General features: G+C 51.0%; 1 protein-coding gene across 2 annotated transcripts in view; it reads left to right on the top strand.

The window, feature by feature from the left end:
* top3a (DNA topoisomerase III alpha) overlaps window positions 1-14,036 on the top strand; it is a 55,465-nt gene that overhangs the window by 15,877 nt on the left and 25,552 nt on the right. For both annotated transcript variants that reach the window (XM_038820078.1, XM_038820077.1), the window contains 2 exons: window positions 9,966-10,039; window positions 13,416-13,491. In XM_038820078.1, coding sequence (XP_038676006.1) covers window positions 9,966-10,039; window positions 13,416-13,491 — 150 coding nt within the window. The remainder of the gene's footprint in view (window positions 1-9,965; window positions 10,040-13,415; window positions 13,492-14,036) is intronic.

Here is a 14,036-nt window from a genome sequence, read left to right as displayed (position 1 = left end):
ATTTCTATTCCCTTTCGTGAACAGAGGAACAACATTCGCCACTCTCCGGCCCTCTGGCACTATCCCCGTGATGTGGAGATGCCGGCGTTGGACTGGGGTGAGCACAGTAAGAAGTCTTACAACACCAGGTTAAAGTCCAACAGGTTTGTTTCAAACACGAGCTTTCGGAGCACGGCTCCTTCTTCAGGTGAATCACCTGAAGAAGGAGCCGTGCTCCGAAAGCTCGTGTTTGAAACAAACCTGTTGGACTTTAACCTGGTGTTGTAAGACTTCTTACTGTACTATCCCCGTGGACAGTGAGGACCCAAATATCAAAGCCAATGGTTCTGCAATCTCATCCCTTGCCTCCCAAAGAATCCTAGGATATATCCCATCTGGCCCAGGGGACTTGTCGACCCTCTGGTTTTTCAAAATTGCTAATACATCTTCCCTCAGAACATCTACCTCCTCCAGCCTACCCGCCTGTATCACACTCTCATCCACAAAAACATAGCCCCTCTTGTTGTATCTTGTAATTTGTGAAGTTTTATTCAATTTACCGGTTGTTCTTGAGACACTGTTGAAACTCAGTAGAAATTTAAGTTAAAAACTTGTCAGGTGCAAATAAGAATTGTTTTATTTGAAGTTCATTGGTTACAACTTGAATTTCATTTAAAAGGTAGTTTGTAGACAATTTGATTTTCTTCAAAGAATCTCAGGAATTATCTTCTGAGATAATAGCCTAAACACAACTTTAAAAGTCACAGGTTGAAGTCAAAGTATGAAAATGAAATAGGAATACAGAACTCTTTTCTAATTCTCTTCCTTTACTTTCTCTCTCTCTCTCTCTCTCTTTCTGTCTTGTTCTCTTTGTCTCTTTCCTTTCTGTCTTTCTGTCTTTCTTTCTTTCTGTCTTTCTTTCTGTCCTTCTGTCTAAAATGGTGGCCAAATCATCCATGGATATACTCTTTCATATCTGTTAAGCGATCCGATCACACCCCAATATAATCCTAATTGGTTTAAGCTATATTCAAAACACATTTGATTTGATAACAAGCCGTCCATCCTTACGATGCAACGCCACTTCCAATTGTTGCTTATCTGCAACAATTGAGACGTTAGTCATCTCATCATACTATTAAACTGTTTTTTGACAGTCTAAAATGTTTCGGCTTGCATACGTTATGGAATGTGGTTCAGGCTGTTATCACAAGGGGCCTGAAATCAGAACAATGGAGCCTTTAATTATTCCACCTTACAGCCCATGGGATTTAGCCGCTGTCCTTGAAAGAATGTGATGTTTTTATCAGTGGTTCTGTTTTTCCCAAACACATGTCTGAGTTTGGAAGTTGTATATTTCTTTCATTTTAAAACTGGGATTTAATATTTATGCTTTAAACAGCCTATTAAGTGTATTTAAAATACCTGACTTCTACACCTCTCCTCGGTGAACACTGAAGAAAAGTATTCATTCAACGTCTCTCCTATCTCTTCTGACTCCATGCACAAGTTCCCACTACTGTCCTTGACGTGCCCTAACCTCACCCTGGTCATTCTTTTATTTCTCACATAAGAGTAAAAAGCCTTGGGGTTTTCCTTGATCTGACCCTCCAAGGACTTCTCATGCCCCCTCCTAGCTCTCCTAAGCCTTTTTTTTTTTTAGCTCATTCCTTGCTACCTTGTAACCCTCAAGCGACCCAACTGAACCTTGTTTCTCATCCTTACATACGCTTCCATTTTCCTCTTGACAAGACATTCAACCTCTTTTGTGAATCATGGTTCCCTCACACGGCCATTTTCTCCCTGCCTGACAGGGACATACCTATCAAGGACACGCAGTATTTGTTCCCTGAACAAGTTCCACTTTTCATTTGTGCCTTTCCCTGATAGTTTCTGTTCCCATCTTATGCTCCCTAATTATTGCCTAATCGCATCATAATTACCCTTCCCCCAATTATACACCTTGCCCTGCCGTATGGCCCTATCCCTCTCCATTGCAATAGTGAAAGACACCAAACTGTGGTCACTATCTCCAAAGTGCTCTCCCACAAACGAATCTAACATTTGACCCGGTTCATTACTCAGTACCAAATCCAATGTGGCCCCACCTCTTGTCGGCCTATCCATATATTGTGTCAGGAAACCCTCCTGCACACACTGTACAAAAACTGCCCCATTCGAACTTTTCGACCTATAGAGGTTCCAATAAAGCTGCAGTGCATCTTGTAGATGGAGCACATTGCTGATACTGTGCCTCAGAGGTGGAAGGAGTGAATATTTGTGGTTGGTGTGCCATTCAAGCAGGCTGCTTTGTCCTGGATAGTGTCAAACCTCTTAAGTGTTCTTGGATTCATCAGGCAATTGGAGAGTATTCCATCACACTCCTGATCTGTGCCTTGTAGAATGTGGGCAGGCTTTGGAGAGTCAGCAGGGGAATTTCTTAGTGCATAATTCCTGGCCTCTGACCTGGTCTTGTTGCCAGGGTATTTATATGGCTAGTTCAGTTTCTAATCAATGGTAACACCAGGATGTTGATGGTGGGGGACTCGGCAATGGTAATGCCATTGAATATCAAGGGGCGATGTTTAGATGATTCTCTCTTATTGGGATGGTCATTACCTGGCCCTTTTGTAGCGTAAATGTCACTGATCACTTGGCAACCAAAGTCTGGAATTGTCCAGGTCTTTGCTGCTTCTGCACATGGACAGAATCTGAGGAGTCATGAATGATGACTGCACAATGTTCAGCAGCAGCACACATCTCCACTTTTGACCTTATGAAGAAAGGAAAGTCATTATTTTATTTTTTTAAATAATTTTTATTTAAATTTTTTTACAAAATATACAACAACAAACAGTAACAAACAACAATAAAACAACATAATACGCATAACACCCCCAAAACAGTAGCAACGCATATATCGAGCCCCCCCCACCCCCCAAACCTGGTAAACAACAAGAGAACTTGAAAATAAATTAAATTAAATTAAATAAAAATAGTCAACACCCCCCCTCCCCCCGGGTTGCTGCTGCCGCTGACCTAGTTCCCTATCGCTGAGCCAGAAAGTCGAGGAAAGGCTGCCACCGCCTAAAGAACTCTTGTACCGATCCTCTCAGGACGAATTTGACCTTCTTCAGCTTAATAAAACCCGCCATGTCATTGATCCAGGTCTCCACGCTTGGGGGTCTCGCATCCTTCCACTGTAGCAAGATCCTCCGCCGGGCTAATAGGGACGCAAAGGCCAAAACACCGGCCTCTCTCGCCTCCTGCACTCCCGGCTCCACCGCAACCCCATAAATCGCGAGTCCCCAGCCTGGCTTGACCCTGGATCCTACCACCCTCGACACCGTCCTCGCCACCCCCTTCCAGAACTCCTCCAGTGCCGGGCATGCCCAGAACATATGGGCATGGTTCGCTGGACTCCCCGAACACCTGTCACACCTGTCTTCGTCCCCAAAGAACCTACTCATCCTAGTCCCGGACATATGGGCCCGGTGCAGCACCTTGAATTGGATGAGGCTAAGCCGCGCACATGAGGGGGAAGAGTTAACCCTCTCCAGGGCATCCGCCCATGTCCCATCCTCGATCTGCTCCCCCAGCTCCCCTCCCACTTAGCCTTTAGCTCCTCTACTGACGCCTCCTCCACCTTCTGCATTACCTTGTAGATATCAGATACCTTCCCATCCCCGACCCAGACCCCCGAAAGCACCCTGTCCCTCGCCCCCCTCGCGGGCAGCAAAGGGAATCCCTCCACCTGCTGCCTAGCAAACGCCTTTACCTGCAGGTACCTGAACATGTTCCCCGAGGGGAGCTCAAATTTCTCCTCCAACTCTCCCAGGCTCGCAAACCTCCCGTCAATGAACAGGTCCCGCAGCTTTCTGATGCCCGCTCTGTGCCACCCCAGGAACCCCCCATCAATGTTCCCCGGGACGAACCGATGGTTCCCCCTTAGCGGAGCCTCCATCGAGCCGCCCACTTCCCCCCTATGTCGCCTCCACTGCCCCCAAATCTTGAGGGTAGCCGCCACCACCGGACTCATGGTATACCTCGTAGGAGGGAGCGGCAACGGCGCCGTTACCAGGGCCCCCAGGCTTGTGCCTCCACAGGACGCCATCTCCAACCTTTTCCATGCTGCCCCCTCCATCACCCACTTGCGCACCATCGACACATTGGCCGCCCAATAATACCCCGAGAGGTTGCATAACGCCAGCCCCCCACCATCTCTGCCCCGCTCCAAGAAGACCCTCTTCACCCTCGGGGTCTCATGCGCCCAAACAAAGGTCATGATGCTGCTAATCACCCTCCTAAAAAAGGCCCTAGGGATAAAGATGGGCAGACACTGAAAAAGGAACAAGAACTTCGGGAGCACCGTCATTTTGATGGACTGCACTCTACCCGCCAGCGATAGCGGCACCATGTCCCACCTTTTAAATTCCTCCTCCATCTGCTCCACCAGCCTGGTAAAATTAAGCTTGTGGAGAGTCCCCCAATTCCTGGCCACCTGCACCCCCAGGTATCTAAAACTCTTCACTGCCCTCTTAAACGGGAGCCTCCCAATTCCCTCCTCCTGATCACCCGGGTGCACTACAAACACCTCGCTCTTACCCAGATTCAGCTTATAGCCCGAGAAGCCCCCAAACTCAGCCAACAGCTCCATCACCCCCGGCATTCCCCCCACTGGGTCCGCCACAGACAGCAGCAGGTTGTTCGCAAACAGTGATACCCGATGTTCCTCCCCACCCCACACCAGACCCCTCCACCTCCCCGACTCCCTCAACGCCATAGCCAGAGGTTCAATTGCCAGTGCGAAAAGCAAGGGGGACAGGGGGCACCCCTGCCTGGTCCCACGGTAGAGCCTGAAGTACTCTGACCTCCTTCCATCAGTAGCTACACTCGCTATCGGGGCCTCGTAAAGCAACCTCACCCATTTGATTAACCCCTCCCCAAATCCAAACCTCTTCAGCACCTCCCACAGGTACCCCCACTCAACTCTATCAAAGGCAGGGCAGCACGGTGGCCTAGTGGTTAGCACAACCGCCTCACGGCGCTGAGGTCCCAGGTTCGATCCCGGCTCTGGGTCACTGTCCGTGTGGAGTTTGCACGTTCTCCCCGTGTCTGCGTGGGTTTCGCCCCCACAACCCAAAAATGTGCAGAGTAGGTGGATTGGCCACGCTAAATTGCCCCTTAATTGGAAAAAATAATTGGCTAATCTAAATTTAAGAAAAAAAAACTCTATCAAAGGCCTTCTCTGCATCTAGCGCCACCACTATCTCCGCCTCCCCCTCAACCGCCGGCATCATAATAACATTTAACAACCTCCGTACATTCGTGTTAAGCTGTCTTCCCTTGACAAATCCTGTCTGATCCTCATGTATCACCCCTGGCACACAGTCCTCTATCCTGGTGGCCAGGATCTTCGCCAGCAACTTAGCATCCACATTGAGGAGCGAGATTGGCCTGTATGATCCGCACTGCAGGGGGTCCTTATCCCACTTGAGGATCAAAGAAATCAGCGCCCGTGACATCGTCGGGGGCAAAGCCCCCCCCTCCCGTGCCTCATTGAAGGCCCGCACCAACAGGGGCCCCACCAGGTCCGCATACATTTTATAAAATTCCACCGGGAACCCATCCGGCCCCGGCGCCTTCCCTGACTGCATTTGACCAATCCCCCTGACTAGCTCCTCCAACTCATTCGGCGCCCCCAGCCCCTCCACCAGCTCCTCCTACACCTTTGGGAAACGTAGCCTGTTCATAATGCTCTCCACCCCCACCCCTCCTCTCATAAACCGCGCCTTGCGCCTTCCTCCACTGTGTCTCCGCCTTTCTGGTGGTCAGCAAGTCGAACTTGGCCTGCAAGCTACGCTGTTCCCCCAACAATCCCTCCTCCGGGGCCTCCGCGTACCTCCTATCCACATCTAGGAGCTCCCCCACCAGTCTCTCCCTCTCCCTCCTTTCCCTATGGGCCCGGATGGAAATCAGCTCCCCCCGGATCACTGCCTTCAGAGCCTCCCAAACCATCCCCACCCGGACCTCCCCCGTATCGTTGGCCTCAAGGTACCCCTCAATACTTCCCCGGACCCTCCTACACACCTCATCAGCCAGCAACCTCACGTCCAGACGCCACAGCGGGCGCTGGTCCCGCACCTCCCCCATCTCCAGATCGACCCAGTGCAGAGCATGGTCTGAAATTGCTATGGCCGAATACTCGGCAGCCTCCACCCTCGGGATCAATCCCCTGCTCAGAACGAAAAAATCTATTCGGGAGTAAACCCTATGCACATGGGAGAAAAAGGAATACTCCCGCGCCCTCGGCCTCCCAAACCTCCAGGGATCCACCCCTCCCATCTGGTCCATAAACCCCCTCAGCACCTTGGCCGCCGCCGGCCTCCTACTCGTCCTTGAACTGGACCGGTCTAGTGGGGGATCCAGCACCGTGTTAAAGTCTTCCCCCATGATCAGGCCCCCCGCCTCCAGGTCCGGAATGGGCCTAACACACGCCTCATAAAGCCAGCGTCATCCCAATTCGGGGCATACACATTAACCAGCACCACCTTCTCTCCCTGCAGCCTACCCTTCACCATAACAAACCTGCCCTCCTTGTCCGCCACCACCTCAGACGACTCGAACGCCACCCTCTTCCCCACCAGAATCGCCACCCCCCGGTTCTTCGCATCTAATCCTGAATGGAAAGCCTACTCCACCCACCCCTTCCTCAGACGAACCTGGTCCGTCACCTTCAGGTGGGTCTCCTGGAGCATAGCCACGTCAGCCTTCAGCCCCTTCAAATGAGAAAATACCCTAGCCCGCTTAACCGGTCCATTCAGCCCCCTCACGTTCCAGGTGATCAGATGGATCAGAGGCCCCCCCCCCCCCCCCCCCCCCGGCCGATTAGCCATAGCTCATCGACTGCTCGCCCCAGGCCAGCACACCCCGCCCGACCCGTTCCCCATGACGATAGCGCCTCTCCTCTACCCCCCCGGCCCACACCAGCTCCTTCCTGGCCATTATTATGTCCCCCCCCCCCCCAAGGCTAGGACCCCTCCTAGCAGCGACGCACCCTCCATGGTACGTCCGTGAGTCAGCTGACTTCTGCTGACCCAGGCAACTCCCGCCAAAACCCGACCCCTCCCGACATGGGGTCATCCCCCCTCCTGCCACTCCTCCTTGGCTCCGCTCCAGCGTGGGAAAAAACCAGTAGAGGCCACGCCCCCACTGCCAGCTCCACCCCTCCTGCCCCGCAGCGCGGGAAACCAGAGGAAAGCCCGCGCTTTCACACTGCCCCACCCCACCCTTCTGACGCAGCTCCCAAATTCCAGCTCCACCCCATCCCCCAGCCCCGTACAGAAAAAAAACAAACCCCCAACATCCCCCACATAACACAAAACCATACCCAACAGAACCACCCGGAAACAGAGCAAGAACCAGCATAGAAAAAACATATCAAAATTGCAAAAACAGCAACAACCGTAGTACACAAGACCCCGCAGCCCCCAAACCCTAGTTCGAGTCCAGCTTCTCCGCCTGCACAAAGGCCCACGCCTCCTCCGGGGACTCGAAGTAGTAATGCCGGTCCTTATATGTTACCCACAGACGCGCAGGCTGCAGCATTCCAAATTTAACCTGCTTGTTATGCAGCACCGCCTTCGTCCAGTTAAACCTGGCCTGCCGCTTAGCCACCTCCGCACTCCAGTCCTGGTAGATTTGCACTACCGAGTTCTCCCACTTGCTGCTCCTCTCCTTCTTGGCCCAGCGCATCACACACTCCCTCCTGTCACTGAACCAATGGAACCGCACCAGCACTGCCCGCGGGGGTTCATTCGCCTTGGGCCTCCTGGCCAGCACTCTGTGGGCTCCCTCAAGCTCCGGGGCAGATGCAAGGACCCCGCCCCCACCAACGAATTCAGCATCGTAGCCACATAGGACGGTAGATCCGACCCCTCCAGCCCCTCTGCAAGGCCCAGGATCCTCAAATTCTTCTGCCTCGTGCGAAAGTCCAGCTCCTCCAAGCGGTCTTGCCACTTTTGGTGGAGTGCCTCGTGCATCTCCACCTTCCCCACGAGGACCATGGCCTCCTCCTCCCGATCAGCGGCCTGCTGCTGCAACTCCTGAATGGCTGCCTCCTGGGCTGTCTGGGTCTCAAGCAGCTTGCTGGTAGTCGCCTTCAGGGAGTCCAGCAACTCAGCCTTCAGCTCCGCAAAACAGCGCAGAAGAGCAGCTTGCTGCTCCTGCGCCCACTGCCACCAATTCTCAGGTGCTCTGCCGGCCGCCATTTTGTCCTACTTCCCCCGCTTTTTCTGGGGAGCTGCTGCAGCCTTTTTCTTTGCCTCACTCCGAGTGCGCACCATAAATTACGGGGAATGTTCCTCCAAGCACCTTCCCCCACCGGGAATCATCGATACAGCGCCGCTTGGGGCCCTAAAACAGGCCCGAAAGTCCTTTGATAGCGGGAGCTGCCGAACGTGCGGCTTAGCTCCGCATCACTGCAACTGGAAGTCAGGAAAGTTATTATTGAGGCAGCTGAAGATGGTTGGGTGTAGGATACTACCCTGAGGAACTCCTGCACTGATGTCCTGGAGCTGAGATGATTGACCTTCACAACCATCTTCCTTTGTGCCAAGTATGACTCCAACTAGTGGAGAGTTTCCCAACTGATTCTGATTGACTCCAGTTTTGCTAAGGCTCCTTGATGCCATACTCTATCAAATGCTGCCTTGATGTGAAGGGCAGTTACTCGTATCTCACCCCTGGTTCTTTTGTCAGTTTCAGTATGCGCCAATTTATAAAGGCACAAATGAATCTCAAGTTAATGCTCCAGCACATGCAGTCAATTGATATAGAATTAATTTGTGCCATTGTGTTGCTTCCCTCTGGTGTAGTAATTTTTTGAAAATTCCTAGAGATGGAGGTGTTTTCTGGACAGGGGAAAGACCATCTACAATCTGAAATTTCTGATCCTTACCTGTACAGTTAAAAGGAAAAAGCAGATTATTTCGTCTAATATATGTTGGACCACCAAAATGTCCGTCCCAGCACTTCATAGTCTTATGAAAATCAGGGATGACCTCTTGGAATTCAAGCACGGAATTACACCGAATTTACAGTGCAGAAGGAGGCCATTCGGCCCATCGAGTCTGCACCGGCTCCTGGAAAGAGCACCCTACCCAAGGTTAACACGTCCACCCTATCCCCATAACCCAGTAACCCCACCCAACACTAAGGGCAATTTTGGACACTAAGGGCAATTTATCATGGCCAATCCACCTAACCTGCACATCTTTGGACTGTGGGAGGAAACCGGAGCACCCGGAGGAAACCCACGCACACACGGGGAGGATGTGCAGACTCCGCACAGACAGTGACCCAAGCCGGAATCGAACCTGGGACCCTGGAGCTGTGAAGCGATTGTGCTATCCACAGTGCTACCGTGCTGCCCGTCAGAGGATGAAGATAATGAGGATAAAGAAGTGCTAGAATTTTGTGAGTTGCGAGTGATATGATTTTAAAACAAAGACTTGGGAGGAATTGCCAAAAGGAGAGGTGCAGTGTATTTGTATACTGTTACACAAGGCCAGATTCAAAACCGTCACCTACTGGTAGAGGGCAGCAGACACCATCCACTGTTATCAGCTCCTGCTACAGGTCAGTTCAAAATTTACATGAACAATAAAATAAATGGAGACAGTCTTCTGTCAGGAAGTGAGTGAAAATACATTTTCTTTCTTTGTCTGTGTGCGAGGGTGTGGGCAAGTAAAATCTAAAAATGTACACAAAACGTATGCAATGTCTGCGTAGGTTTCTCCCCCACAACCCCCAGATGTGCAGGTTAGGTGGATTGGCTACGCTAAATTGCCCCTTAATTGGAAAAAACCATAATTGGGTACTCTAAATTTATTTTTAAAAAGTATGTAATGTACATTTGACTTTGTTGCAAGTAAAGTTTATTTGATTTCACTCAATTTGTTTTCTTTTTTTTCTCATACATTCAGAATGTTGCTGTAGTGATGACCTCTGTCTCGGGTCACCTCCTTGATTTAGAGTTTAAGTCACCTTTTCAGAAGTGGTAAGTTTCTATTTAAATATGGAGTCATGTTCAAACTCATCTCTTGTATATGGACCTTGGTTAGCAGGTAGGGGGGGATATTGATCTCCGGATTGGATAGATGATGAAGCCTGTTCCCATAGCCCACTAATCAGATGAACTGTAAACTATATGCAAAAATAAAATGATCGAACTTTAAAGTATTCGCATAGAAGCAAAAATAATAAGGGTGGGATTCTGCGTTCCAGAGACTAAATGCTCCCGCCAAAGAGAATTGGGACTGTGGCCTGCTGATGCTCAGAGCATCGCGAGTTTGAATTCACAGACCTTTGCTATGCAAAATAATGCAGAGCGGTGAGCACTCGGGTTTCCCAGGTGTCAGACTGCCATTTTGAACGGGCGCCCCGATCCCAGTGTTGAGATAGCACCCCTGCCCCCCAACAATGCAAATGTTGACTCTCTCCACCTCCCACCCCACCTCCCACCCCACCTCCCACCCCACCCTAACCCCTCATCAAGCCCCTCCCGCCACACCACCATAAGAATAGCGACTCACCCTATGCTGTAAACAACAAGGGTGACCCAAACCCCCCCCCCCCCCCCCCCCCCCTTTTCAAGGGTTGCCCCCTGGCATTTCCAATGGTGCATTGCTTCCTGGCACCATGGCACTGACAAACTGGGGGTGACACTCTAGCCTGGCACCCTGGACCTCAAGGGGATTAGCCCATTGCTTATGTGCCCCACTTCTGTGGTCAGGTTGCAGAGGAAGGGTACCCCAAAGGTCGAGGGAGTTGTCCTGGGATTCTCCATTCTGCACCACTAAGATCGGGAATTCCAATTGAGGGAAGAATCCCATGTCTGCCCAAAAACGGGATTGGCGCTGTGCGACAGACCTGACCCAGTCTCCGCTACCGCCCCGCCGGCCACAGCGAACTTCCCACCGTGCGCCGGTGGGAACATGCAAACAGCTCATATGCATTCATTAGAATGAGTGTAATGGGCTAGAACCCAAATTTCCAAACCCACACCCCGCCATTCCTCTCCCTTTGCTCCCCATTATGCTCTGACCCCACACAGAGGGGAGAATGTGCAAACTCCACACAAGTGACCCGGGACCAGGATCGTCTGGACTGCCCCTTGCAGCCCTGGTAACCTGAAGATCACTCCTGGCACGCTAATCTCAGGCAGCCCTCTGTTCAAAATCATCATCCTGGTCTGATCTGTTTAAACTCTGAGCTGGCCTTCTCACTCTGAGCTGGCCTTCTCACTCTGAGCTGGCCTTCTCGCTCTGAGCTGGCCTTCTCGCTCTGAGCTGGCCTTCTCCCTCTGAGCTGGCCTTCTCGCTCTGAGCTGGCCTTCTCGCTCTGAGCTGGCCTTCTCGCTCTGAGCTGGCCTTCTCGCTCTGAGCTGGCCTTCTCGCTCTGAGCTGACCTTCTCGCTCTGAGCTGGCCTTCTCGCTCTGAGCTGGCCTTCTCGCTCTGAGCTGGCCTTCTCGCTCTGAGCTGGCCTTCTCCCTCTGAGCTGGCCTTCTCCCTCTGAGCTGGCCTTCTCCCTCTGAGCTGGCCTTCTCGCTCTGAGCTGGCCTTCTCGCTCTGAGCTGGCCTTCTCGCTCTGAGCTGGCCTTCTCGCTCTGAGCTGGCCTTCTCGCTCTGAGCTGGCCTTCTCGCTCTGAGCTGGCCTTCTCGCTCTGAGCTGGCCTTCTCGCTCTGAGCTGGCCTTCTCGCTCTGAGCTGGCCTTCTCGCTCTGAGCTGGCCTTCTCGCACTGAGCTGGCCTTCTCGCTCTGAGCTGGCCTTCTCACTCAGCTGGCCTTCTCGCTCTGAGCTGGCCTTCTCGCTCTGAGCTGGCCTTCTCACTCTGAGCTGGCCTTCTCGCTCTGAGCTGGCCTCGCTCTGAGCTGGCCTTCTCACTCTCAGCTGGCCTTCTCGCTCTGAGCTGGCCTTCTCGCTCTGAGCTGGCCTTCTCGCTCTGAGCTGACCTTCTCGCTCTGAGCTGGCCTTCTCGCCCTGAGCTGACCTTCTCGCTCTGAGCTGGCCTTCTCGCTCTGAGCTGGCCTTCTCGCTCTGTGCTGACCTTCTCGCTCTGTGCTGACCTTCTCGCTCTCAGCTGGCCTTCTCGCTCTGAGCTGGCCTTCTCGCTCTGAGCTGGCCGTCTCACTCTCAGCAGTTCTGCCTGGAAGCTGATGAGCAGACCAGATATTTTGTTGAAGATTCAAGCCAGGAAAACTTTCCCTCTACTCATATCTGCTCCCTCAGCCCTATGCTTTTGAAACTGCTGCTTTTTAAGTGTCAGGGTGTTCCTAGAAAGTCCCCAACACTTGAACAATCTTGAAATCACCTGGGATCCTTTGACATGTCCAGCACTCATTCAATTTCGCAGCACCTTCAACTGGCCTTTGATTGACTGCTTAAAGGTTTAAACACAGCAGGCAGGTTTATTTATCAATCCCTTCATGCTTGAATGCATCTGAAGTACCCTCCATCGATCCTAACTGCAAAGCTTATAAATAGCCTTGTTCTGATTGACAGCTGCTGACCACTTCAACGCTCCTAAGTGCTTTCAGGGTTAGAAAAGAAGTGAAAGCAGTTAGCTGCTTTGAAACAGCCAGGAGCTGCCAATCAGAACAAGAATGCTGATAAGGGAAAGTCTTGTTGGCTTGATTCTTCACTGAACTATTTGGTCTGTTCGTTAGCTGTCAGGCAGAGTAGTTCAGAGTGCGTAGGCAGCTTCCAAGTTCAAACAGGTCAGGGATGATGATTTTGAACAGAGGGTTCCTGAGACCTCCATGCCAAGATTAATCTTCAGGTTTGCCAGGGCTGGGAGGTGCAGTCCAGTGACGGGTGCCTATCCCAGAGGAAAGTCCTGGGCTCCCCCCTTAGCCACAGCCCGCCTTAATGCTAGCGGGAGTCCTTTTTGAGAAGCACAGAATCAGACTACGTGTATAGCCCATGTTGTTTCCCTCTTCTAAACCTATTGTTCTGATATAAAAACTCTTTTTAAATTCAAAAAATCATTGTCGCTTTCGTAATTGTATCGACGGAACAAAACATTGCAGAAAAGCATTCCTTTGGATGGTTTCACAAGGCTTGATCACTGGTTTTTGCCACTTTACTTTGGGTGAAGTCAAACCTCTTTTTATTTACTTATAACGTAGGCTATCAATGATAGGAACATGGGAATGAGGAGTGGGCCATTCTGTCCCTCGATCCTTTTCCACCATTTAGTTAATCCCGGCCAATAATTTTGTTTATTCACTCCACGGTGTCAGAAGAACATAAAAATTATCCTGTCCTCATTTTAAGAAAACAATTTTCAGAATTCAACAATATCTCACAATGAAAAGACTCTTTTTGGTAAGTCTGGATTTCGCTCATTGAAGCTTGCTTTCCAATATCTAGGCACAGCTGCAACCCTGTGACTCTCTTTGACGCAGAGATGGAGAAGTACTGCCCAGAGAACTATGTAGATATCAAGGTAATTATCATATAAATGGCTCAGGAACTTGTGCTTATATATATAGCAGGGTAGCATGGTGGTTAGCATAAATGCTTCACAGCTCCAGGGTCCCAGGTTCGATTCCCGGCTGGGTCACTGTCTGTGTGGAGTCTGCACGTCCTCCCCCTGTGAGCGTGGGTTTCCTCCGGGTGCTCCGGTTTCCTCCCACAGTCCAAAGATGTGCGGGTTAGGTGGATTGGCCATGCTAAATTGCCCGTAGTGTCCTAATAAAAGTAGGGTTAAGGGGGAGGTTGTTGGGTTACGGGTATAGGGTGGATACGTGGGTTTGAGTAGGGTGATCATGGCTCGGCACAACATTGAGGGCCGAAGGGCCTGTTCTGTGCTGTACTGTTTTTTATATATATATATATATATATATATATTATATATAATTCATTGTGTACCTGCTGTGGGAGTGTTTGATGGGACTCTACCTGACATGTGCTGTACCTGCTCTAGAAATGTTTTATGAGATTAAAAGTGCTCTATTCCTCAGTGTTATCACCTTGATGATCAGATAAATG

Source organism: Scyliorhinus canicula, chromosome 15, assembly GCF_902713615.1.
Source record: "Scyliorhinus canicula chromosome 15, sScyCan1.1, whole genome shotgun sequence".
Taxonomy (NCBI): domain Eukaryota; kingdom Metazoa; phylum Chordata; class Chondrichthyes; order Carcharhiniformes; family Scyliorhinidae; genus Scyliorhinus; species Scyliorhinus canicula.
The sequence above is the reverse complement of the archived record's forward strand: the minus strand, read 5'-3'. Positions and strand labels throughout refer to the sequence as shown.